General features: G+C 34.9%; 1 protein-coding gene across 1 annotated transcript in view; it reads left to right on the plus strand.

Moving 5' to 3' along the window:
* MDGA2 (MAM domain containing glycosylphosphatidylinositol anchor 2) overlaps window positions 1-22,600 on the plus strand; it is an 873,366-nt gene that overhangs the window by 645,338 nt on the left and 205,428 nt on the right. Inside the window, exon 7 of the mRNA XM_056133738.1 lies at window positions 13,917-14,246. Within this exon, the coding sequence (XP_055989713.1) occupies window positions 13,917-14,246 (330 nt within the window). The remainder of the gene's footprint in view (window positions 1-13,916; window positions 14,247-22,600) is intronic.

The raw sequence follows: 22,600 nt of genomic DNA on the forward strand, positions 1-22,600 counted from the left end.
AAAATATAGCTAATATTATAACATATATTAAATTTATTTAGTTTTAAATTTAGTCTTTCATTTTCATTTTAACCTTCCTATCATATGATGGGCTTAATTTGATTTATCCCAGAAATGTAGATTTTTTTTTGCCCGTGGTTTATTATTTGAAAAGAAAAAATAACAAATTATAAAACAAAATAACAAATTATAAAACAAAAAGCCTCTAGGTCTACAGAACCATAAAGATAAAGGTGTACTACTTTGAAGGAAGCATAACTTTATAAATGGATTAAATTAATTTAACTCATGCTTTTGTACTTATGTTACATTACATCTTTGAACAATATTCTATATTACATGTATGCATGGGTGTGTTATTGTCATGAAAATTATTTTCTTCAATCTTTAAAACTTTGCTATAGTATACTTCCTAGATTGATTTTAATGTTTATCTATTTTAACAATGTGCATGACTAAACGTAATGGAGAAAAAAATTGTGCTGGAAATGTTATAAAAGAGCAAGGACAACCATTCAAGACACTGTATCTCAAGTCAAAATTGTTACTATAGACAGAGTTTTCATGCAGCTTGGCTGGAAGAAAAAGGGAAGATTTTTTTAAATTCTGGGCCATGTTAATAAAAAGAACTAGATCATGGGGCCAGGGGTGGGATATCACTCTATTAAGCAGCCCTTACAGATGAGTAAAATTTTCATAATTCAAAGTTAAGCTTTTGCCCTCTTGTAAAGACTGAATGACATTTATATATGACATTTATATATAAATTAAAAAGAAAAAAATTAGCTAGCTTTAAGTCTGCTTAACAGATATTTAATAGTCTTGTCAATAGTACTGATTCTTCATTCTCTCACAAGGTAAGAAAAGATAGTTAAGATAATTGATAGAAGTTTTTTTTAATTTTGTTTTGTTTTTTGGGCCACACCCATCGATGCTCAAGCATTACCCCTCCTCAGTTTTCAGGATCACTCCTGGCGATGCTCAGGAAACCACATGATTTGCTGGGGATCGAACCTGGGTCAACTTCATGTAAGGCAAACAACCTACTTGCTGTACTGTTGCTCCACCCCGATATAAGTTATTAATGGCTACATTCTATTTAATAAAAATGAAGAGCATATTGCTTTTTAATGTTAAAATGAGAGAATATGCTTATATTTTTAGTTATTTATTAAGACTATTAACTATTATTTTAGTTCAATTATAATGTGCATGGATCTGGTCATGATAGTTTTTTGTCTAAATAAGAAAAGCAAACAAAAACTGTGCACAAATTTTCAAAAGTGGGTAGCAAACAGAAAGTAGATTAAGAAAAGTCTGAAATTATGATAAAATATTTCGCAAAATCCTTTCTAAATAAGGACGGACTTTACAACTGCTATTTGTTTGACTGATTTTAAATGCATTTGAAAAATAGACAGTATATTGTGACAATCGAGATTCAGATGAACAGAGTCAACTCATTTATTTATTTTTTTAAAACATCATTTAATGTTTTGCCATGGCACAGTATCATGTAGAAAAGGGATTTTCACAAGAGTTATTAGTAATATAAAGTACCATAAGTAGATGTAAAGTTGCAAGAGAATTGGAAAATATCACTGGGGTACTTTAATAATTGTTGCTAATATGTGTCCTTCAATTTCAGAATGTCACCACTGATAGCAAGTGTGTGACTATCCAAATTAGTTAAGTACACGATGAACAGGGGACACTGTTGGTATTTAACTTAAAAAATGTATTTTAATTTATTGGTTTTGGGTCACACTGGTGATATTCAGAGGTAACTTCTAGCTCTTTCTCAGAGGGCACTACTGATCGTGTCTTGTGGACCATACATGGTGTTGGTGATAAAATACCCAGGTCATCTTCATAAAACAGAAGTGCCTGAACCATTGTACTTTCTCTCTGGCTGATATTTTACTAATTTTTAAAAAGATTTTGCAAGTATTTGAAGGAGTATCAGTGTTAAGCATTCTAATAAAGATCTGTCCTAAACTGTATTCTGTGTAGAGTGTAGAAGAAAATATTGGGGCATATGAGAAAAATATGAAGCATATGAGGAAAAATATGGGGCATCTGAAATTTAAAAAGAAATTTTGAAGCTAAAATAATGCAAAGCATGAGGGAGCATTGAGAGAGGTCAACAGATTGGCAGAATCACATTGGAAAGAAAAGTGCTTTTTGTGACAAAAATAGGATAAATCAAAAAATAATACAGAAAAAATTTACTTTGTGTTAGTCTCATTATTTTTATCCAGTTTTCACTTTACATAAATTCCATAAATATTAAGGACATACTATGTTGAAAGAACTTCAGAAGAATTCTATTTAACACAGGACTGTCTTTACTGCAGATGTTTGAACTGTTTCTAGTTCTAGGTCTTTAAACACGAATAAGGCTTTGATTTACCCAGAATATGTGCTCATTTCTTATAGTGAAGGTGCATTATTAAATTAGAAAATGTGCATTGAAAATATCTATGAAGTTTTTTTGCAACAGAAGAACACTAAATTTTTCTGATTAGTAACATCCTATCAAATCACCGGTGTGATATGTCATGCATACATGTAGTTCCAAATATATCATGTAGTGTCAAATATTATTTCTAAATTGATAAATCTTGAATATTTTATCTAACTTAGGATATCATATATATGCTAATTATTTATGGGAAATATATTTTCTTTTATAAAATATAGAGCTAAAATTATCGGAATAATAAAATTTAAATAATGATAAATAGTTATAGTATTTTAATTCCACTAATTTTTAGTTTTCAATGAAGTATTTACATAGAAAAACAAATCTGTACTCACCTAAAAAATTCTTTCTTATTTTAATTGCTACACTGAATACTTAACTACATTTATTCTATTGAGCAAGGACTTTTAAAAGACAATTAAAATTCAACCATACCTTGCTTCAACAATTTGAATGATTAACTGCAGCAATTATCTTTGAGTAAATTCACAAAATAAATAGAGCCTTGATACTTCAAAATTAAATAGAACCCAACTTCCTTCCAGCATTTGATTCTCCTTTCAAATTACCAGAGGTGCTATTTTAAACTATTTTTTTAGAGTGTAATGTTTTTGTTGTTGTTCTTATATAATTAATGAACTTTCATTTACACATAGGCAATTGGAGTCATTATATAAAAGAAAGTTTGTATAAGAATATCCAATAGAACATAAGAAAAGAAACTTCCAACTTTTTACCCATCTCCTAGAGGCTTTAATGCATCTCATGATAACACTTTAAATGTGTTTATACCAATATAAGATGAAAATGAATATTGTTATTATTTTCTAAAGCTACTGAGCTAGAGTGTCTTAGAGACTCTTATTATGATTATTAATTGTACTAAAGAATTTGTGTTTAGTTACTTTTATGCTATTTACATAGTTCCTTTTATGCTATTTGCATAATCCAAAATAAGAATTTTCCAGAAAGAAACAAACAGTAAGTTTTTACATTCCTGTTGAATGGGAAAGAGGCATACTACCATTAATGCAAATAGGTTTATTCAATATATGAAGTGATCTTAATTTTAATATTCATTTAGCTGCCTCTTAAAAGATCAATATTGTCCTTGTCCTTTATTTGAAATCACAACTTTTATTTCTACTAATGTTATGTTCGGGCTGGAGTGATAGCACAGCTAGTAGGGCATTTGCCTTGCATGCACCCAACATGGCGGACCTGAATTCAATTCCTCCGTCCCTCTCGGAGAGCCTGGCAAGCTACCTGTGATGTTTTCAGTATGCCAAACAACCAAGTCTCACAATGGAGACATTACTGGCCCGCTCGAGAAAATCTATGAACAAAAGGGAGGACAGTGACAGTGACAGTGACAGTGAATGTTATGTTCTATTGATTATTTTGATGTTTATAATGAAAACGCTTAAAACATCAAGAACAAAAAATGTTTAATCTTTTCACATTTCTCATTAATTGATAAGATTATTTTACTTTATTCAAAGGGGTCCAAATCCAAAGAGGTATTCACAAATAAAGGGTTTAAGAAAAATATACTGAGTCTTTTGAGGAATATTCACACACACACACACACACACACACACACACACACACACACAAGTTTATGTGACTATGATCTGTAAAAAATCTTTGAGGGAGGCCAGGAGGTGTCCCCAAAGGCTCTTCCCCTGGCTTCCAAGGTTGGGGGGGGGGACTGGGCCCCTCCCCCAGCTAGGGAAGCCCAGGACCTGGGGTAGATGGCGGAGGAGACAAGGGGCAAGACAGTTGATTGATCAGTTGCCATTTATTCCAGTCTTCCCACAAGCCTGCCCCAATCTCCCTGAGCCTCCCTTTCTGTTCTCACACTGCTCCTCATTCCCGTTTCCTTTTGTCTCTCCCGCTCATCTCTTATTGCTCTATCTAGCAGCCTGGGCTCTCTCTCTCTCCACCTGCTTAGTCCTGTATTCTTTTTCTACATTCTTCTCTCTCTGTCCCCTTTGCTAGCCTCTCTGTGATCCATCTTGCCTCCCTGCTCTCTCCTCTCTCTAGCTCTCTTCTCTTCTCTTCTCCTCTCTCCTCTCTCTAACTCCCTTATCTCTCCAGGCTGACACTGCTCCCAGTCAGGTAGCCAAATCAACATAAGAAAACCCTTCCTGAGGGCCCACCAAGTTCAAAGGGAACACAACCTAGGATATTCCAAAGCCCTTCCTGACTGCCCAAGGGCAAAATACCTCCTAAGGTGTTTTTCTCCTTTCCTCAACCCAATAACTATCAATATACCAATACTAGCTATTTTTGTGTGGACACAGTAAGAGATAACATTGAGACTTTTAGGGCTGCTCTCCTGGGAACATCTTGCCACAGACTCAGACTACAGAGCTCAGGCCAGATTAATCTTTCCTAATCCTAGCAGGGTCCAATTTTAGTTATTACTTTTGGATCATGATCGCATTTGTCCATGACCAAGCTCTTAACTTACAGTTAAGCATTATGGCACTTTGGCCAGGCCCATCTCGATGCCAGGGTAGCACATAGTTTACCACTTGCCTGGTTCCATCCAGTCCCTCGTCAGGACCTTGCTTTTGGGGGCACTAGGAAGTAAAGGCAGCTGAGGCTTAGGTGAGAGAACAGTTGCCCAGAAGGAAAATATCACTGAGTCACAAAAGCATGTCTTCTTGTGTCCATACAAAAAGGACATTGCTCTGAATAAACTATGCAAAGGACTTAGGGAGAAGAGAAAAACAATATTTACAAGTCAACAGAGCACAAAGAAAGTTACAAATAAACACAGAGGAATGGGAGCACTGTGATGGGAGCAACCCAATAAATCTAAACTACCTGAGACTATGCAGGAAGGACAAAACAGTGTTATCCTACAATGATCAAGTTGAAAATTCTGAAAAATGGCAGAAAAGCAAATGTTTTTCTCAGGTAGTCAATTTGGATATTTGGATAATCCAAAAGTGCGTAGATGTTTTCTCCCAAAATTTTGCCCTTATATTTTCATTATCAGAATTTAAGCAGGTAAATGAATCTAGTAGTGTGAAATTTACTCCTTTATAAGGCAGATAAGTAACCAACATCACATTTATAGTTAATGTTTCTGACAAAGTGTTTGGCTACAACATATACTTACTATCTAGTCAGTTGCCTTATTGGAATGAGGTCTCCTGAGTTTTTCTTGTTTAGAATCCTCTTCACATATTCCTATATTAATACTTTTTGACTATTGAATATTGTATTTTCTCAACAAAATTCACAAATCCTTGAGGACATCAAATCTCTTTTCTTTATCTTATTCTCTTCATGTATCTCAGAGAAAAGCCTACCTAGCAAAAACAGACTGAACGGAGATAGAGTATGAAAACAATTGACATCTATAAATTTAATGTTTTCAAATCTCAATGAGTATGATTAAATCTCAACTATCATAAGGGACTAGGTTCAGGATATAAGGATAAAAATGAGTAACATAGCCCCTCTCCCTTGAAGCAAAAGTGTCATCTAATTATCATAGGACAAATAGTAACTACAGTTGTTTGCTATGTCTTAAATAATTTTGCCAATGTAAAATATTTTCAGCTGTTTATTCAGTTGCTTCCAGTAGCATTGGCAAATGCTTTTATTCCCAATTTTGATTGTCTTTAAAATATATATAAGTAGAAAATCGATTTAATTTATGTGATTACAGTACTAATGATCTCTAGATTTATTTACTTTGCATTACTTTGCAATATTTTTCTAAGGTTTTTTTTTTTTAATGTCAACCAGAATTTTTTTAAGATTAGAGGGTTTTTTTGGGTTTTTTTTTTTTTTTGGTTGGGGGAGGGAGAGGTCTCCCTAGTGGTGCTCCAAGTGCCTCAAGGTAATTCTCAGCTCTGTGGTTGTCAGTTAAATGCAAGGTCTGAAGGACCATGATACAGACTGGGTGCTGCTTGGGGCCTGTTGTGTCAAGAGATGACTCAGGCCACACCAGTGGTGGTAGATCCTCCAGGACTGCACTTCGAAGTTCTGAGGGTACCATACGTTGCCAGAATCAAACTAGGGTTGACTGCCTGATGACATGCACCTTAACTAACCCCTCTCCCATCTCTCAGGCTGCATGAGATTTTGTTGTCATTTGTTTGGGGCCATGGGGAAGCACAATCAACTGTGCTAAGTCTTATCTCTTAGCTCTGAACTCAAGAATCACTCCTGGCAGGACTCAGGGGGCATAGTTGGTGCTGGAGATCAAACCCAGCAAGGGCACATGCCAGGCCAACATCCTACCTGCTGTACTATTTCTGACCCCTACATTTGGGGATTTTTAACTAATTCATTTCCTCAGAAATGAATTCATTCCTCTGTCTTCTGAAATAGATTCATTGCAGATTCAATGGCTAACTGGAGTATGACTTAGATCCAAATGTATGCTTTCTAATTCAAATTTAAAATATTTTTGCATAATTTTATTTATTGTCACTTTTTCTGTTTGAAATTTTATCACGAAACTATTATATATCATTTACCTCTTCAGGTATTTGACATCAGTGCATTTTGGAATTTAAAGTGAGGATACTCTCTCCAGCCAGTTGTCTTTTTTGTAGTTAATTTGCATCCTTGGAAGTCACTTGTTAAAATTCTGGGAAATTAGTGGTCTTTCGTAAAGGGATAAACTCAAGAACTAATCTGATTTGAATAGTGTAAGCATTCCTCTAAACTACGGAGAATATCTCGCACATGGCAAAGCCTGGCAAGCTACCCGTGACAAGTTCAATATGCCAAACACCGTAACATGTCTCACGGAGGAGGTGTAACTGGGCCCGCTCCAGCAAATCCATGAACAATGGGAGGACCATGCTGCTTTGCTACCAAGCATTCCTCTGAATAGTATGCATTCACATGCAAAAGTCTACTTTTGTCTTGAGAATAGTTAAGCATTCAGCCCTGCCCAGATCTTTGTAGTGACCTTTCACACCCAGGTTTCATTCTTTTCAGACTGCACCTTTGTAAATAGCAGCTTAGAGATACCTCAGTGAATAATTAAGAGTGTCCTCACAAGAAACCTGTCAAAAGTGAATATGGACCAAGTTTGCATTCAGCTGTGGGGTAATATTACAGGTTTTTCTGAACTGATTAACCAGGACTGAAACTCAGCTTGATGCCAATAATTTCCAGTAACCGCCACTCTGAACAAGTACCTTTTTGAGGTTCATCCATCACAATTTATGATACATTAAGCTAAATCTAATGTTCTCTCAGGCTGGTGTGAAGGGATTTTCAATATTCAAGCTAAGAAATTACATTTGGGGAAAGGGATTTCGCCTTTTCCATAGAATTTCTTTAGTTCTAGAGAGTCTTGTTATGTCTATCAGACTCTTGTTAGACTGTGGTACTAATCGCAGATTGATTTTAAGCGTTTGAAATCTTAACTGGTAGCAGGAAATGACTTTAAATTAACATTGCATGAACTACTATAAATTGTTCACTGAAAAAGAGAGTGTTTAATTATAAACGAAGGAACTTGCTTCCCAGTTGATTAACTATATTAAACACTTTATGGTTTCAAAGCTCTGCACTATTGCTAATAAGCTATTTCTCACAATGGGTCTCAGAGGGAACCTAATGCTATCACCTCCTTTTTTTTTTTTATAAATGTTACACTTGACCCATAAAAATTAGATTGCCCATATTGTACTACACTGAAGTGAAAAAACAAAACTGAATTAAGTTGTAGGTTCTTAGTGTAAACTGTGCCTAGTTTGCAGAGCTAGTGCTTAGTTTCTGAGCAGCATAAAATACATAGAAAAATAAATAAAATACAACTCACTGTTCTTATAACTGACTGCATACATACACACAACACAAACAATCACAATTTCTTCTACTAAAAATATTTCTGTCTGTGTAGAACATTTACATAAAGAACAGTTAAAAATCTTAGAACATTCCTAAAATACTGGTCACTCTTATCTGTTTTAGAATGCTAATGTTAATTTAAATGAATAAACTAACTTAGGCTAATTTATAGAAATGTCTGATACTGAGATCAATGCATTTTTTGACAATAATTTTATTTTTAAAATAGTTCTGTCAAGTGTCTAATTATGTGCCACATTAAATCTTATTTATTGACTTAGAATTACCATCTTTAATATTGTAATTTTGATTTTAAAAGTTGTATTAGATAAATGATAATATAGTTACCATGATTTTTTTTGCCTGTGACTTGAACTATTTAATAGTTTAATTTGTCTGATGAGTTTTACTTTTCTTAATGTCAATTTTTTTTATTTTATTTATTCTCTTCAATTTTATTGAATCACCGTAAGATAGTTAAAAGCTTTCATGTTTGGGTTAAAATCACACAATGATCAAACACCCATTCATCTACGAGTGCACATTCCCCACCACCAGTGCACATTCCCTGGTATACCCCCCCATTTCCCTACCCTCCCCCTGCCTCCATGACAGACATGATTCCCTATAATCTCTCTCTAATTTTGGGTATTATGGTTTGCAATATAGACCCTGAGAGATTATCATGTTTGGTCCTTATCTACTTTCTGCACACATCTCCCATCCCGACCCATTCCTCTAGCCATCTTTTTCTTAGTATTTCCTTCTCTATTCCAGCTGTTTTCTCCCCTTAGCTCATGAGGTAGGCTTCCAGCTATGGATCAATCTATCTATCCCGTGTATCTACTATCCTTAGGTGTCAGCCTCATGTTGTTTTATACTCCACAAATGAGTGCAGTCCTTCAATGTCTGTCCCTCTCTTTCTGATTCATTCAGTTAGCATGATACTCTCCATGTCTATCCATTTATAAGCAAAGTTCATGACTTCATCTCTCCTGACAGCTGCATAGTATTCCATTTTGTAGATGTACCAAGTTTCTTTAACCAGTCATCTGTTCTAGGGCACTTGAGTTGTTTCCAGATTTTGGCTATTGTGAACAGTGCTACAATGAACATGTAGGTACTGATGTCATTTCTACTGTCCTTTTTTGCATCCTCGGGATATATTCCCAGAAGTGGTATTGTGGCATCATATGGAGACTCAATTTCTAGATTTTGAAGGACTGTTCATATTGTTTTCCAGAAAGGCTGGACTAGTGGGCATTCCCACCAACATTGAAAGAGTGTCCCTTTTCCCCACATCCATGCCAGCACTGGTTGCTTTTGTTCTTTTGAATATGTGCTAGTCTCTGTGGTGTGAGATGATTTCTCATTGTTGTTTTGATTTGCATCTCACTGATGGCTAGTGATGTGGAGCATTTTTTCATGTGCCTTTTGGCCATTTGTATTTCTTTTGCAAGGAAACTTCTGTTCATTTACTCTTCTTATTTTTTGATGGGGTTGGAGGATTTTTTCTTGTACAATTCTACTAGTGTCTTGTATATCTTGGATAATAATCCCTTATCAGATAGGTATTGGGTAAATATTCTTTCCCATTCTGTGGGCTCTTTCTGCATTTTGGTCACTGTTTCTTTTGAAGTGCAGAAGCTTCTTAGTTTGATGTAGTCTCATTTGTTTATGCTTGCTTCCACTTGCATAGTCAGTGCTGTTTCATCCTGGTGGAGGGATGGGTATCTGATCATTGTATAATTGAAACCAAAGCACAAAAAATTGTAAATCTACAACTGTAAAAAAAATAAAATAAAATAAAGGGAAAAAAATGTTTTTAGTTTCAATGTTGTAAAGGGTTCTGCCTACATTTTCCTCTATGTACCTTATGGATTCATGTCTGGTATTAGAGGTCTTTAATCCACTTTTAGTGATTTTGTTGAGGTTTTGTCCCTTTTTTTGTTGTTGTTGAAATTTGGTATATTTGAAGTGCCTGTCTTGTCTTAAAGTAGCCCATTTAGTTTTTCTTGTAAGCATGACTTTGAGTCTATGAAGTTCCTGAGCTGTTGTTTGTCTGTGAAACGGTGTGTTGTTCCTTCTGGTATGAATGAGAGTCTCACTGGGTAAAGTATTTTTGGTGAGGCATTTATTTCATTGAGTTTTTTTTTCACTATATTCCACCACTGAGTCATGAGGGTTTCATCGGAATCAGCTATGAATCTTAAGGATGCTCCTTTATAGGAAATTTCTTTCTTTGATCTTGCTGCTTTCAGAATTTTGTCTCTATCTAAGGTTTTGGTCAGTTTGATCGGGATGTGTCTTGGGGTATTTTTATTTGGATTTCTTCTACCTGGTACCCTTCGGGCCTCCTGAATGTCGTCACATGTTTTCTTCAGCTCTGGAAATGTCATAGCAATGATGTCTTTGACAGTTTCTTCTTCATCAGGGTTTTCTTTCTGTACCTCTGGGACTCCAATAATTTTTTTGCTACTCCTCTTGGCTTCATCACGATCTTCTCTTGCTATCTGTTCCCAGGTTGTGAGTCTCTTTTCCATTTTCTGCTCTTTTCTGGAGAGTTCCTTGACTTCATCTTCAAGCTCTCTGATTCTGTCCTCAGCAGCTGTTATCCTGCTGCTGAGGCCTTCCACTGAGTTTTTCAATTTGCCTACCAGGTTTTTCAGGTATGACATTTCTGTTTGTAATTTTGTGTGCATTTTCCTCATTTCTACCTTCAAATCCTCTTGTCTTTTATTGGCATTGCTTTCCATTGTTTCTTTTAGCTTCCTAAACATCCTCAGTAGCTCCCTTTTAAATTTCTTGTCAGAGAGGTTGCCTTCATTACTTCATTACTATTGGGGTCTTCTGGGCTAGCCTCCTCAATAAGTAAGCTTGGTGGGCTTCTGTTTTGCTCTTCCATTGTGACCTGTGTGGTTTAGCCCTTCACACTCACTGTTACTATTCTGCTTATGATGCAGAATTAATTGAGATGGACTTAATAAATTATTGGCTAATGTGTTTCTGGTGGTTAAGCTAACCTAGTGAAAATTCCATCTAAGAGGGTAACTTATGGTTCCTATAGGGCATGTAGGGGGAGAATAACTCGCGGCCACTAATGCGGCCATGGCCCTGGGAAGGGGCTCTGCCGCCGGGCGAGTACCTGGATGAGTGAGCACAGGGTGTCTGGAACAGTTCAGCTTTGTGTGCATGTGTTGTGCCTCAATTTCCATTCCCTACAGACCAAGGATGTAAACCGGCTGTTCTCTGGGGGTCTAGTTAGATGTGCAGCCCTGGGAAGGGGCCCCATCTCCTGGCGGGTACCTGGATGAGTGGGCTGTCAATTTTATTTTAATGTGTTAGCATACAGATCAAAAATCTAGAAAACAATAATTATCTATTAAATAAATATTAATTCCTAAACCAGTATTATTTTGTTGTTTTAAATGGTAGACAACAAATAGTAGACTGATTTTTAACACCTACTTGAGAAATCATTAGTAAAATTTGTTTTTATTTTAAAATTTTGAATTGTCTATTTAAGATTCTCATTTAGGTATGCTCTTTGTTCAAGAAACAGAATAATGAAAATTCTTAGCATTCTTAAATGAATTTCATTTATATGTTATGGTTTTAACAAAAGAGAACATTTCTTGACACAAAGATCTATTTTTAAATATTTTTTAAAAAGAAAAGTCTATCCTATTATCTGAATTTCTCTATACTATAAATTTTCAAATATAATTACGTTACATATAAACAGTATTATAAACAATATTAAATACAGTAATCTGTATGAATATTTACAGCATTTATCAATTTCTAGATAAATTGTTAAGTCATATTGAATTTTTTTAAAATACTTCTATGATTCTAGGTAATTAAATACCATAATTCCTTCAAACTTTTATCCTTATTAATGTTCTGATAATGCTTAAGCAATAAGTGTTATGTTATATTTTATTACGGAGAAATGTAACAGGCCATAGAATATAACTTAACTATTTGTTCAGTTACTTTAACTAAGATTAAAGCTTTATGCATTTTCTAAGCATAATTTTTCTGGATTATTCAATACGATTCAGACTTCTCAGGCTTATAAAATGTATCATATCTATCCAGTATGTGGTTTCTTTAGATATAAATTCCATAAATATTCAATACATTTGGGTACAATTTATGTGTTTTTGAGTTACAGTGTATGTATGAGAGTTAGGGTTATTTCTACATTGTTCACTCTTATTGAGAACCTACTTCTGAACTGGAAGTCCATAAATATTCTTGAATAAAAAAGATCCAGTGTGATAGTGAAGTATGTTTCCCAAGATGGAAATAAGAAAGCACCTCCAAATATTTGAAGTTAGAGGTAAAAAAAAAAGAAAGTAAGAAAGAAAGCAAGAAAGAAAAAGAGATAGAGAGGGAGAGAAAGAAATAAAAAGAAAAGAATTAAAAACTTTTCAAAAACTGTGTAAATTCCTAGTGAGTGTATATAATTTTGCAGGTTTCCATTGTCCTGTGGATGTATCAAATTGAATTCAATCAGATTAAATTATAAAAATGTACCCAAAATGCTTTTAGAATTTCTGAATTCAGTCTCTGTAGATTTCTAAATTCACATCACTGTGTATGTATTCATATATTGTTCTAATAGTTATACATCATTACATTTGTACTATTTCATCTTGTAGCATGGTATTGTGTGGATGATATAGGATGATGATAAGAGAGATGAAAATGGGTAGTATGATGAAAAAGAGAAACATGTATGAATAAGGGAATTACTATCATAAAAAGAATTGCACTCTGTTTCCTGTTGATTCCCATTGTATCATTTCAAAGTTAAGAACTAGAGCAACTGGGAAGTCAATAAAATACTAAAATGCTCATGAGCAGCCTCTGGTAAACATCACTACTGACCCTGTGAATTGCACTGATCTTAGACCTAGAAACTACAGCTGCTAAGATACTAACACAGAATACTTTGCAAATCATCCACTAAAGATTTCTTTTGATCATTATCTGAGGGACCCAGCATACGTTTCAACTATTAAATCTATATAGTGGAATATATATGTGGGTTATTTCAGTTCACAAAATATTTCCTGAACTGTACTGACTCATTTCTCACCAAGTTAGCTTTGGTCAGCATGTAATTATAAACTTACAGGCTATTAAAGTAACATTTGTGTAATATTTGAGTTGTGGAAATTATACCGAAATTGTAAGGATTATCATAGGTGAGCAATGGGCTTAATAGCTCATATTATTGGTTAAGTCATACCTTATGACTTTATATAAATAATTTACAGCATTTGCTCAAATTTTAATAACAAAATTTTGAAGAACCATATAAGCTTAAATTATTGTTTTCATGATGAAAAATATTGCCCAGAATACAAAAATTCACTCTTTAGAGTCCCTCAGTGACTTGTCTTTAGATTATGTCTAGATTACTTAAGTGGTGTTTATTGTTATATAGGCTACTTGAAAATAAATATGTACATATATTTTATTTTACTTTACTTTAGTTCAGCCCAGACTGATTACCTAGAGTTAATGAATCCCTAACATTATGGAAGTAACACTAACTACTTATGGACTTTTTATGTTTTAGCATTAAAAAAAGGACGATTTTGGATCACACCAGATCCTTATCACAAAGATGACAACATCCAGATTGGGCGTGAGGTGAAAATATCTTGCCAAGTAGAAGCTGTTCCTTCTGAGGAGTTAACATTTAGTTGGTTTAAAAATGGTCGTCCATTAAGAAGTTCAGAGCGGATGGTTATTACACAGACTGATCCAGATGTCTCCCCCGGAACAACCAACTTGGACATCATTGATTTAAAATTCACGGATTTTGGGACATACACTTGTGTAGCATCTCTGAAGGGAGGAGGAATATCTGATATCAGTATTGATGTTAATATATCCAGCAGCACAGGTAAGAAACATACTTATCATAAAAAGATGTTCACATTTAGTATAATTTATATACATTTAGTAGGAAAACAGTTTTCAGTCAAAGTTAAGAATTTATTTGCTTTTTAAAATTTCCAAAAATCAAAATACTAATATACTGAATCCCAAATCAATATTGTTGAAACAATGTTACTTCAATTTTGACTTAGTTTATGTGATGTTTTTAAAGAAATTGGAAATAAATTTAATATCATATATTATGACAGACAGAATGAATACTTCTAGGTAAAATGGTAACAGCATTTTTATTACCCAATGACCTTAAAGCATAAAATTATATTAATAAAATTGACAAACATCTTGCATTAAGACAAATTTCAGAAAAATTAAACATGCTAATAACTAAGAATAAATATGAATAGATAATTTAAGAGTTTTCAAATTAAGAAATATGGAGAAATGTATTTTCTACCAACAAAACTAATGATGAAATTGTAAATAAATTTGAGCTTTTGGAAAACCTTATGATAGAACCTCTCCATACTGATGATAGCTAAATGTACAAATATATTTGAGTGAAATTACTTTCTTTAAGGCCAGAAAGGAAAATATGTTACTAGTTTCTTCTTAATTATATATCCATAAGTGAGGAAAATTTCAGAGGTTTGGCATGGAAGCATAAATTAGCTTATCTCAGAATGTTTTGAAGTGCATTACTGTGAACTGCGAATTTATGTATCCATAGAACTTTAAAATATTTGCTTTGGTCTTGCCGACTGGTTACTAAATCAATTTTTAATTTAATTTGATCTCTATGTAGTGTGACTATCATTATGGGGTGAATAATATGTTGAAAACATGAAGTACAAATGTAGCTACCAGACATATTGTTTTAAGAAATTTTTAACCAATTTTTGTCTTCAATTGGACAGCATGTCAGCTCATGGATTTTTTTGTTTGATTTTAATTTTGCTTCTGAGGGACATAAGTTTATCAGTCTATACATCAAGTTGACTAAGTATACTGTTATTTTTTTCAATTTTATTTTTAAAAAGTTGTTTACAGTAATTGATTACATTCAATATTCCAATACCAATCCCACCACCATTACACCTTCCTTCCACCAATAGTTTGAATTTTCTCACCACCATCAAAGTCTGCCCTGCAGGCAGATGCTAAATGATTTATTTTGTATTGTTTTTTATGAATAGTATAGGATGTCTAAAACTTTAAATAACTGGGGTGCAGAAACCCAATTTGGTGGCTATCTGCTATCTTCCAAGATTCATTTGAGTTTCTGGATCATGGCCACTAATGTGCTTAAATGGCACCTGGATGTAGTTCGTGGGCATGATAGCCAGAATACTGGAAGGGCGTGGAAATGGGGAGGGACAGCCCATAGCCTCCTCCATGTGGCTTGGAATTTTCAGTCACTGGTTCCACGTACCTGGGTTTTTCTTCTCGAGGTTTGTGGTCACCAGGGTTCATTTGGGGTAGGGCAGAGAGAATGCTGCTCCATCTGGGACACCCTGGTGAAATCATCTAGCATGAGTTCTGGAGAAATCTGGCAAGCTGCTGTCTTCCAAGATTCATTTTCAGCAGACTAACATTTTTTTTCCTTTTTGGGTCACACCCAGTTCAGGGGTTACTCCTGGCTCTGCACTCAGGAATTACTCCTTACGGTGCTTGGGGGACCATATGGGATGCCGGGGATCGAATTTGGGTTGGCTATGTGCAAGGCAAAAGCCCTACCCACTGTACTATCACTCTGGCCCCAGCATACTAACTTTTAAGCATTCTATTTTTTTTATTGCTGTGTTTGCTGTTTGGGGGACTTTGTTTTTGTTTTTGGCTACACAAGTAATGTTCCTGGGGACTAGGGGCCAATCACTGTGTTTCTTGACCAGCTAGGGGACATCTGATGCCAGGATATCTTATGGAGCTGTTAAGATCCTGCAGTCCCAAGAACACTGGGACCTTACCCAGTGGTGCTTGGTGGGGTCTACAGGACTACATTCCATGATGTTGAAGGCATACGGTGCCAGGAATTTCCCAGTACTATCTCTCCAGCTGCTCTGTGTCACTGTATCACTGTCATCCATTTGTTCTTCGATTTTCTCAAGTGGGTGCCAGTAATGTCTCTATTCATCCCAACCCTGAGATTTTTTTTTTCTTTTTGGGTCACACCCAGTGATGCACAATGGTTACTCCTGGCTCTGCACTCAGGAATCACCCCTGGCGGTGCTCTGGGAACCATATGGGATGCTGGGAATCGAACCTGTGTTGGCTATATGCAAGGCGTAAATGCCCTACCGGCTGTGCTATTGCTCCAGCTCCCCCAACCCTGAGATTTTAGCAGCCTCTCTTTACTCGTCTTTCCCAACGATTGGAGACTCTCCAGCTGCTCTACATTATTTTAAAGATTTAGTCTATTTTTATCAGACATGATTAATGGGTGATAATGAGAGTGATTTGTGTTTATAAGACAAGCTTTATTAGACAGAAAAATAACTTTTTTCTAATGCCTATTTCAAAATTGGTACTGACACTAGAAACTGTGCTAATTTTAGGGCATATAATGGAAAACTATTCATATGCTCATTCATCATTTATGTATTCATTCAATTAACACTATCCATTATATGCCTACCCAGGTGATACTGAGTGATGTCCCAGACAGTATTACTTTCATTTTTACAAGTAAAAATGGTTTTGTGAGATCCAGGATCATTTTTCCACATTAATGAAGTCAACATTAATTTTAGACATAACTTTGCTTCCTTCATTTTGATTACTTGTTTTATTTTCACAATGGGTTACACAAAGGAAGATCCAGGCTTGTCTGGAGAGAAAGTATAGGATTAAGATGATTTTCTTGCATGTGGAAGATCTCAGCGCATGATACCCAGCACTATCAGGAGTGATCCTTGAGCAGAGAGCCAGAAGCAAGCCCTGAGCACCACTGTTTCTCTCCACCACAAATAATTACTAGCATTCATTTCTGATTCTTATTTTTTTAATTTTACAATTATGTTGCCTTCCTGAAGACATGTAGTATAAATAACAAGGTAGAGAATTTAACTGGCACTGAATCATGAAATTTCTAATATTTCTAAAGTAAAAATTATAAAATTTGATCATAAAATAAGTTAAAGATAATCTAACAAATGCCTCTCAGATAAATATTTACTTGTATTTATTACAGTTTTTTTTTGATGTTACCTTTTTGTGTGATTAGAAAAGGTAAACAATTCTGTAGATTAAGGAGATATCTTAGTTCTTTTCCAAAAGGGGACTATCTCTCTGGTTGTGCTCAGGGATCACTCTTGGTGGTGCTCAGGTGAACATATGTAGTTTTGGGGATTGAACCAAGTCAGCTGTATAAAAGCGAAGCAACTTAATCTCTACTATCTCTTTAGTTCTTCCCTACTAACTTTTACAAATTTATTTTCTATAGATTAAGTTTTTCTAAATTTTATATTTTTCAGTCTCAGGGGTAGGAGATGCTCCAGGACTTGTGATTTCAAGTTAAAAAAATGTATTCCCTTGTTTAAAGGTCACTAAGAATTTTAAGATGGCAAAATCACAGTATCAAACCAAGCATAGTGCTTGGCTATGGCTGCATAAGCATGGCTGAACTGGTTGCATTGGTTTATTTGTATTCTGTTATTTTTATTGCCAAAGATAAATTTTGTTTTGCTATGCTACAGTAACTTTAAAACATATTATTTGTGGGGGAGGGGAAAAGAAATAACACAGTGGGTAACAATGAGAAAGGCACTTGCCTTGTAGGTGGCCAATTATGGCATCCCATATGATTCCTTGAGCCCTACCAGGAATGATTCTTGACTGCAAAACCAAGAGTAAGCCCTGATGACAGTCCTGTCCCCACAAACAGAAAATGAATAAATAAATAAATATAAAACACTTTTTGAGTCAGGTGTGTAACTCAAGCTTTAGAGCATATGCCTTGCATTTGTGAGTCATAGCTTCTATTCCTAGCACCACTGTAGCACTGACAGTTGTAGCCCCCACAACTAACAATATCAAAACAAAATATTATATTAATAATGACAAACATAAGTTAAAATTGAATACACTGAAATTTTGTTGCATTTTGTTGTTGTTATTTTGGTGAGGGATTTACCAAGAAGTGTTCAGATGTCACAGGGCCTCTCCCAGCAATTCTCAACCAAACAAACCAGTGGTCCTTGCTAGGACCCGAAGATGTGGTGCCAATCAGGACAGACAGTTCGGGCAATCATTAGTGATTCCAGAAACTCTCAGAATCAAATCAGAATCAGACACATACAAGTCAGGCACCTAACCCTTCTACTAGCTCTTTAATACCAGTTTATTTTTCTAACTGGGTCTCATTCTCCTGACCCTGAAAGAGCCTCGAATGTGGCACTTTCTAAAAATCTCAGGTCTAGGACAAAGGAGATGTTACTGGTGCCTGCTCGAGGAAATCGATGAACCACAGGATGACAGTGATACAGTGATACAGTGATTATTTTTCTAAAACTGAACCCCTTAATTTGAAAAATAATGAAAATTTAACTTGAAAGTGGCAACAACTAAAATCTTTAGGATAATTTTACTTGGTAGTATAGCACAGCAGGTAGGGCGTTTGCCTTGCACATGACCAACCTGGGTTCAATTCCTCCATCCCTCTTGGAGAGCCCGGCAAGCTACCGAGAGTATCCAACCTGTATGGCAGAGCCTGACAAGCTACCCGTGGTGTATTTAATATGCCAAAAAACAGTAACAGCAAGACTTACTATGGAGAAGTTACTGGTGCCCTCTCAAGCAAATTAATGGACAACGGGACAACAGAGCTACAACAGTACTACAGTGCTACAGTTTGTTCACTTAATTATTGTTAAGAAAGATTTTTTATTTTCAAATGATTTTATGAACATATTCATTGATTTTTTTCTAATATTGTTCCACAGTAAAGTCTTTGGTGATTAGCTTACATGAATTCTTGTGTATAACATGGTGCACTTACAGATGATTCTCTTTTTTATATTAAAAACAGAATTTGCATCTGTATAGATGCACCATCCATAGAAATTATAAACAGTGAGACTCGTGATCTGTGTAATTCCTCTATAAGACATATGTTAAGCAAATGCAGTGGGAGACTCAATAGAGATTTGATGTTATGCTTCTTTATTGGTAAATTACATGACGGATTTATATAGCAGAAAAAAATTAGATTATTCAACTAGAAACAGCATTACAAGCATAGGTGCATAGAAAAATTGTTTGGAATTTTAGCTTCTCCCGACTATAATTGTGAAAATTAACAAGTATTGTGCAAACATACATATCTGTGAAATGGAAGTGATAATGTAGGATTATTACTCACAACTAATAAGAATAATCAGTGAGTAAGAGTGAAAGCAAAATGTTTAAGTCCACTTAATTGAATTTGCTTCTTGCCCTTTTCCATTTAAGGGACAGGAACTCATGAATTTTGATGATTAAAAATAAAGGTCTATATAATGATTGTGGTGAGTGATAGGCCATTTTATCAAAGAAGTCATAAATGAAATTCACACTTAAAACTTCCATATACTCACAAGCTATGTAATTTTCTACCAACAAAAGGTTATGTACAATGGATTTTAAATTCTATTAATTGGTCCCTGAGTTACAGCACACTGAAAAATTAATTTTCTTTTTTGAATCTAAAAGTGTGAGACTCAATCTGTGATTTTTAAATTAAGAATGAAGACAGAGATCAACAACATTTTAAAAAAGGACTGAATAGTACTTTTAGCTTTGCAAATTATTTAAATGATAAAATATTTGAGTAGAATAATTTAAAAGCTAAACTCAGTGGACTAAATAAGAAATTAAAGTAAATCCATGCTTGACTGCTAATTGTATATATGAACATTAACATTTTCTAAAAAAAAAAGAAAAAATTCAGCTTTTTTTATTCATCATTTCTGTGTATACTTTGTTGAAACCTTTAGTAATCTAATTATTTTTTACTAAAGTGGTCTGGTTTTAGAATTTTGGTGAAAGGTTTCCTGATTATTCAGAGTTAATTACTAACATGTAAGACTTTCTACTGCTATTGCTATTTTGTTTCAGAATCATTTAATCTATATTTTATATCTATTTATAAATACTTATTGTTTAGTGGCTGAGTTCATAATGAAAAAATTTTAAAATAAGAAACATTTGGAACTTTAACTTTTTAATTATTATTCTTTTTTGGTGTTTGGTCCACACCTAACAATACTCATAAATCACTACTGGCAGGCTTAGAGGACCATATGGGGTACCAGGGATTGAACCCAGATCACCCACATGCAAGGCAAATACCCTACTCACTGTACTACCATTATGGAATCACACTCTGTACTTCTGCATATCCTGATTACGAAGTCCACTTTCCTCTTCTCTGAATAGATAATTGATTGTTTGACACAGTGACCTCTGGTAGAAATAATTTACAAAGATTGAATTTAGTCTTTCATTATTGAAGGTCCGATTATTTAAGTTGATTCTTGTGTATGTTGGAAAGGTTGTTTTATCTACCCTTGATATGGACAAGGAATAAGTATAGTGTTTCAGTAGTCCTTCAAAAGTGAGTGTGTCTAATAAAAATTGAAAAAAAAAAGAAATACTACGCAGCTCTTAGAAAAGATGAACCATGAAATTTGCATACAGGTGGTTCTACATGGAAAGTATCATGCTAAGTGAAATGAGCCAGAAAGAGAGGGACAGACATAGAAAGACTAAACTCATCTGGGGAATATAAAGTAACAGAATGGGAGTTGAACGCCCAATAATAATTGAGATAAGTAACAGGAGGTCCACTCCAGGGCTTGGAAGCTGTCCTCACATGCTGGGGGACAAGGCAGCTCAGATAGAGAAGGGAACACCAAGTAAAGGATGTTTGGAGGACTTGCTCGAGATGCAAAATGCATGCTGAAAGTAGACTATAGACTGAACACGATGGCCACTCAAAAACCTCTATTGCAAACTACAACACCCTTAAGGAAAGAGTGAGCAAAAGGGAATGCCCTGCCACAGAGGCGGGGTGGGGTGGGGGAATGGGGTGTGGGGGTGGGAAGGCTACTAGGATCATTGGTGGTGGAGAATTGGCACTGGTGGAGGGATGGTACTCCATCACTGTATAACTGAAACCCAAGCACAAAAGTTTGTAAGTCTACAACTGTACCTCATGGTGTTTCACTGATGGAAAAAAAAAAAGGAAAAGAAAAAAAAATAAGTAAAACTATCTTACCTGTAAATGTAAAAGAAAAAAAAAAGTGACTGTGTCACCATAAAATACAGTGAATTAAGCATAGTTTGTAAAGTTTGTCCCACTTTTCATTGATTGTTGATCTATAGAATTGGAAATGTAATATACATATTATCAGATATCTTTAACATGATTCTTTGAAATTTAACAGTTCTGAGCTCAATGAATTTCCCAGAAAGACACTGCAATGCAAAACTGTCCTTATTGACCATATATGAAGTATATTTCTTAATAAATATTAAGCTTTGCATGCTCATAAACATATTTAAGTTCTCCAATTTCTGTTTTCAGAAGAATAGATTATTTTACACAGTAGGCATATTATATTAGTTTGTAATTTGTTAACTAAAATGTTCACAAGCAGAATATATTGCATATTTGGAAATAAGTTTTACTCCTTAAACTTGTTTTTAATGCTTAAATTATTTAATAATCTGGAATAATTTCATCTTATTTAGTAATGTGCATTGCAGTGTTTTTCTAGAAAGTCATTAAGTACAGGTAGGGTAACAGTCTCCATACAGGTGTGCTTACTTCCCTTATATTTTTCACCTACAATTCTTAGCTACTGATAGATTTTCTTATTTTTTCTTTTTTTAAATTTTATGGAATCACTGTGAAATAGTTATAAGCTTTCATGCTTGGTTTAAAAATCACACAATGATCAAACACCCATCCCTCCACCAGTGCACATTCCCCACCACCAATAACCCCCGTATTTCCCCTCTGTCCCACCCTCCCCCTGCCTCCATGACAGACATGATTCCCTATAATCTCTCTCTACTTTTGGGCATTATGGTTTGCAATACAGACCCTGAGAGGTTATCATGTTTGGTCCTTCATTTACTTTCTGCACACATCTCCCATCCCGGCCGATTCTTCTAGCCATCTTTTTCTTATGATCCCTTCTCTATTCCAGCTGCTTTCTCCTCTTTACTCATGAGGCAGGCTTCCAGCTATGGAGCAATCTATCTTTCCTGTGTATCAACTAATAATATATTTTCTTAAAGGAGACATGTAAATACACCTATCTAGAAGCATTTGGGAGTGGCCAGAGGAGATCTCTAGGCTCTAAATAAGTAATATGT

The sequence above is a fragment of the Sorex fumeus genome, unplaced genomic scaffold, assembly GCF_029834395.1.
Source record: "Sorex fumeus unplaced genomic scaffold, SorFum_2.1 ptg000098l, whole genome shotgun sequence".
In the NCBI taxonomy this organism is placed as follows: Eukaryota; Metazoa; Chordata; class Mammalia; order Eulipotyphla; family Soricidae; genus Sorex; species Sorex fumeus.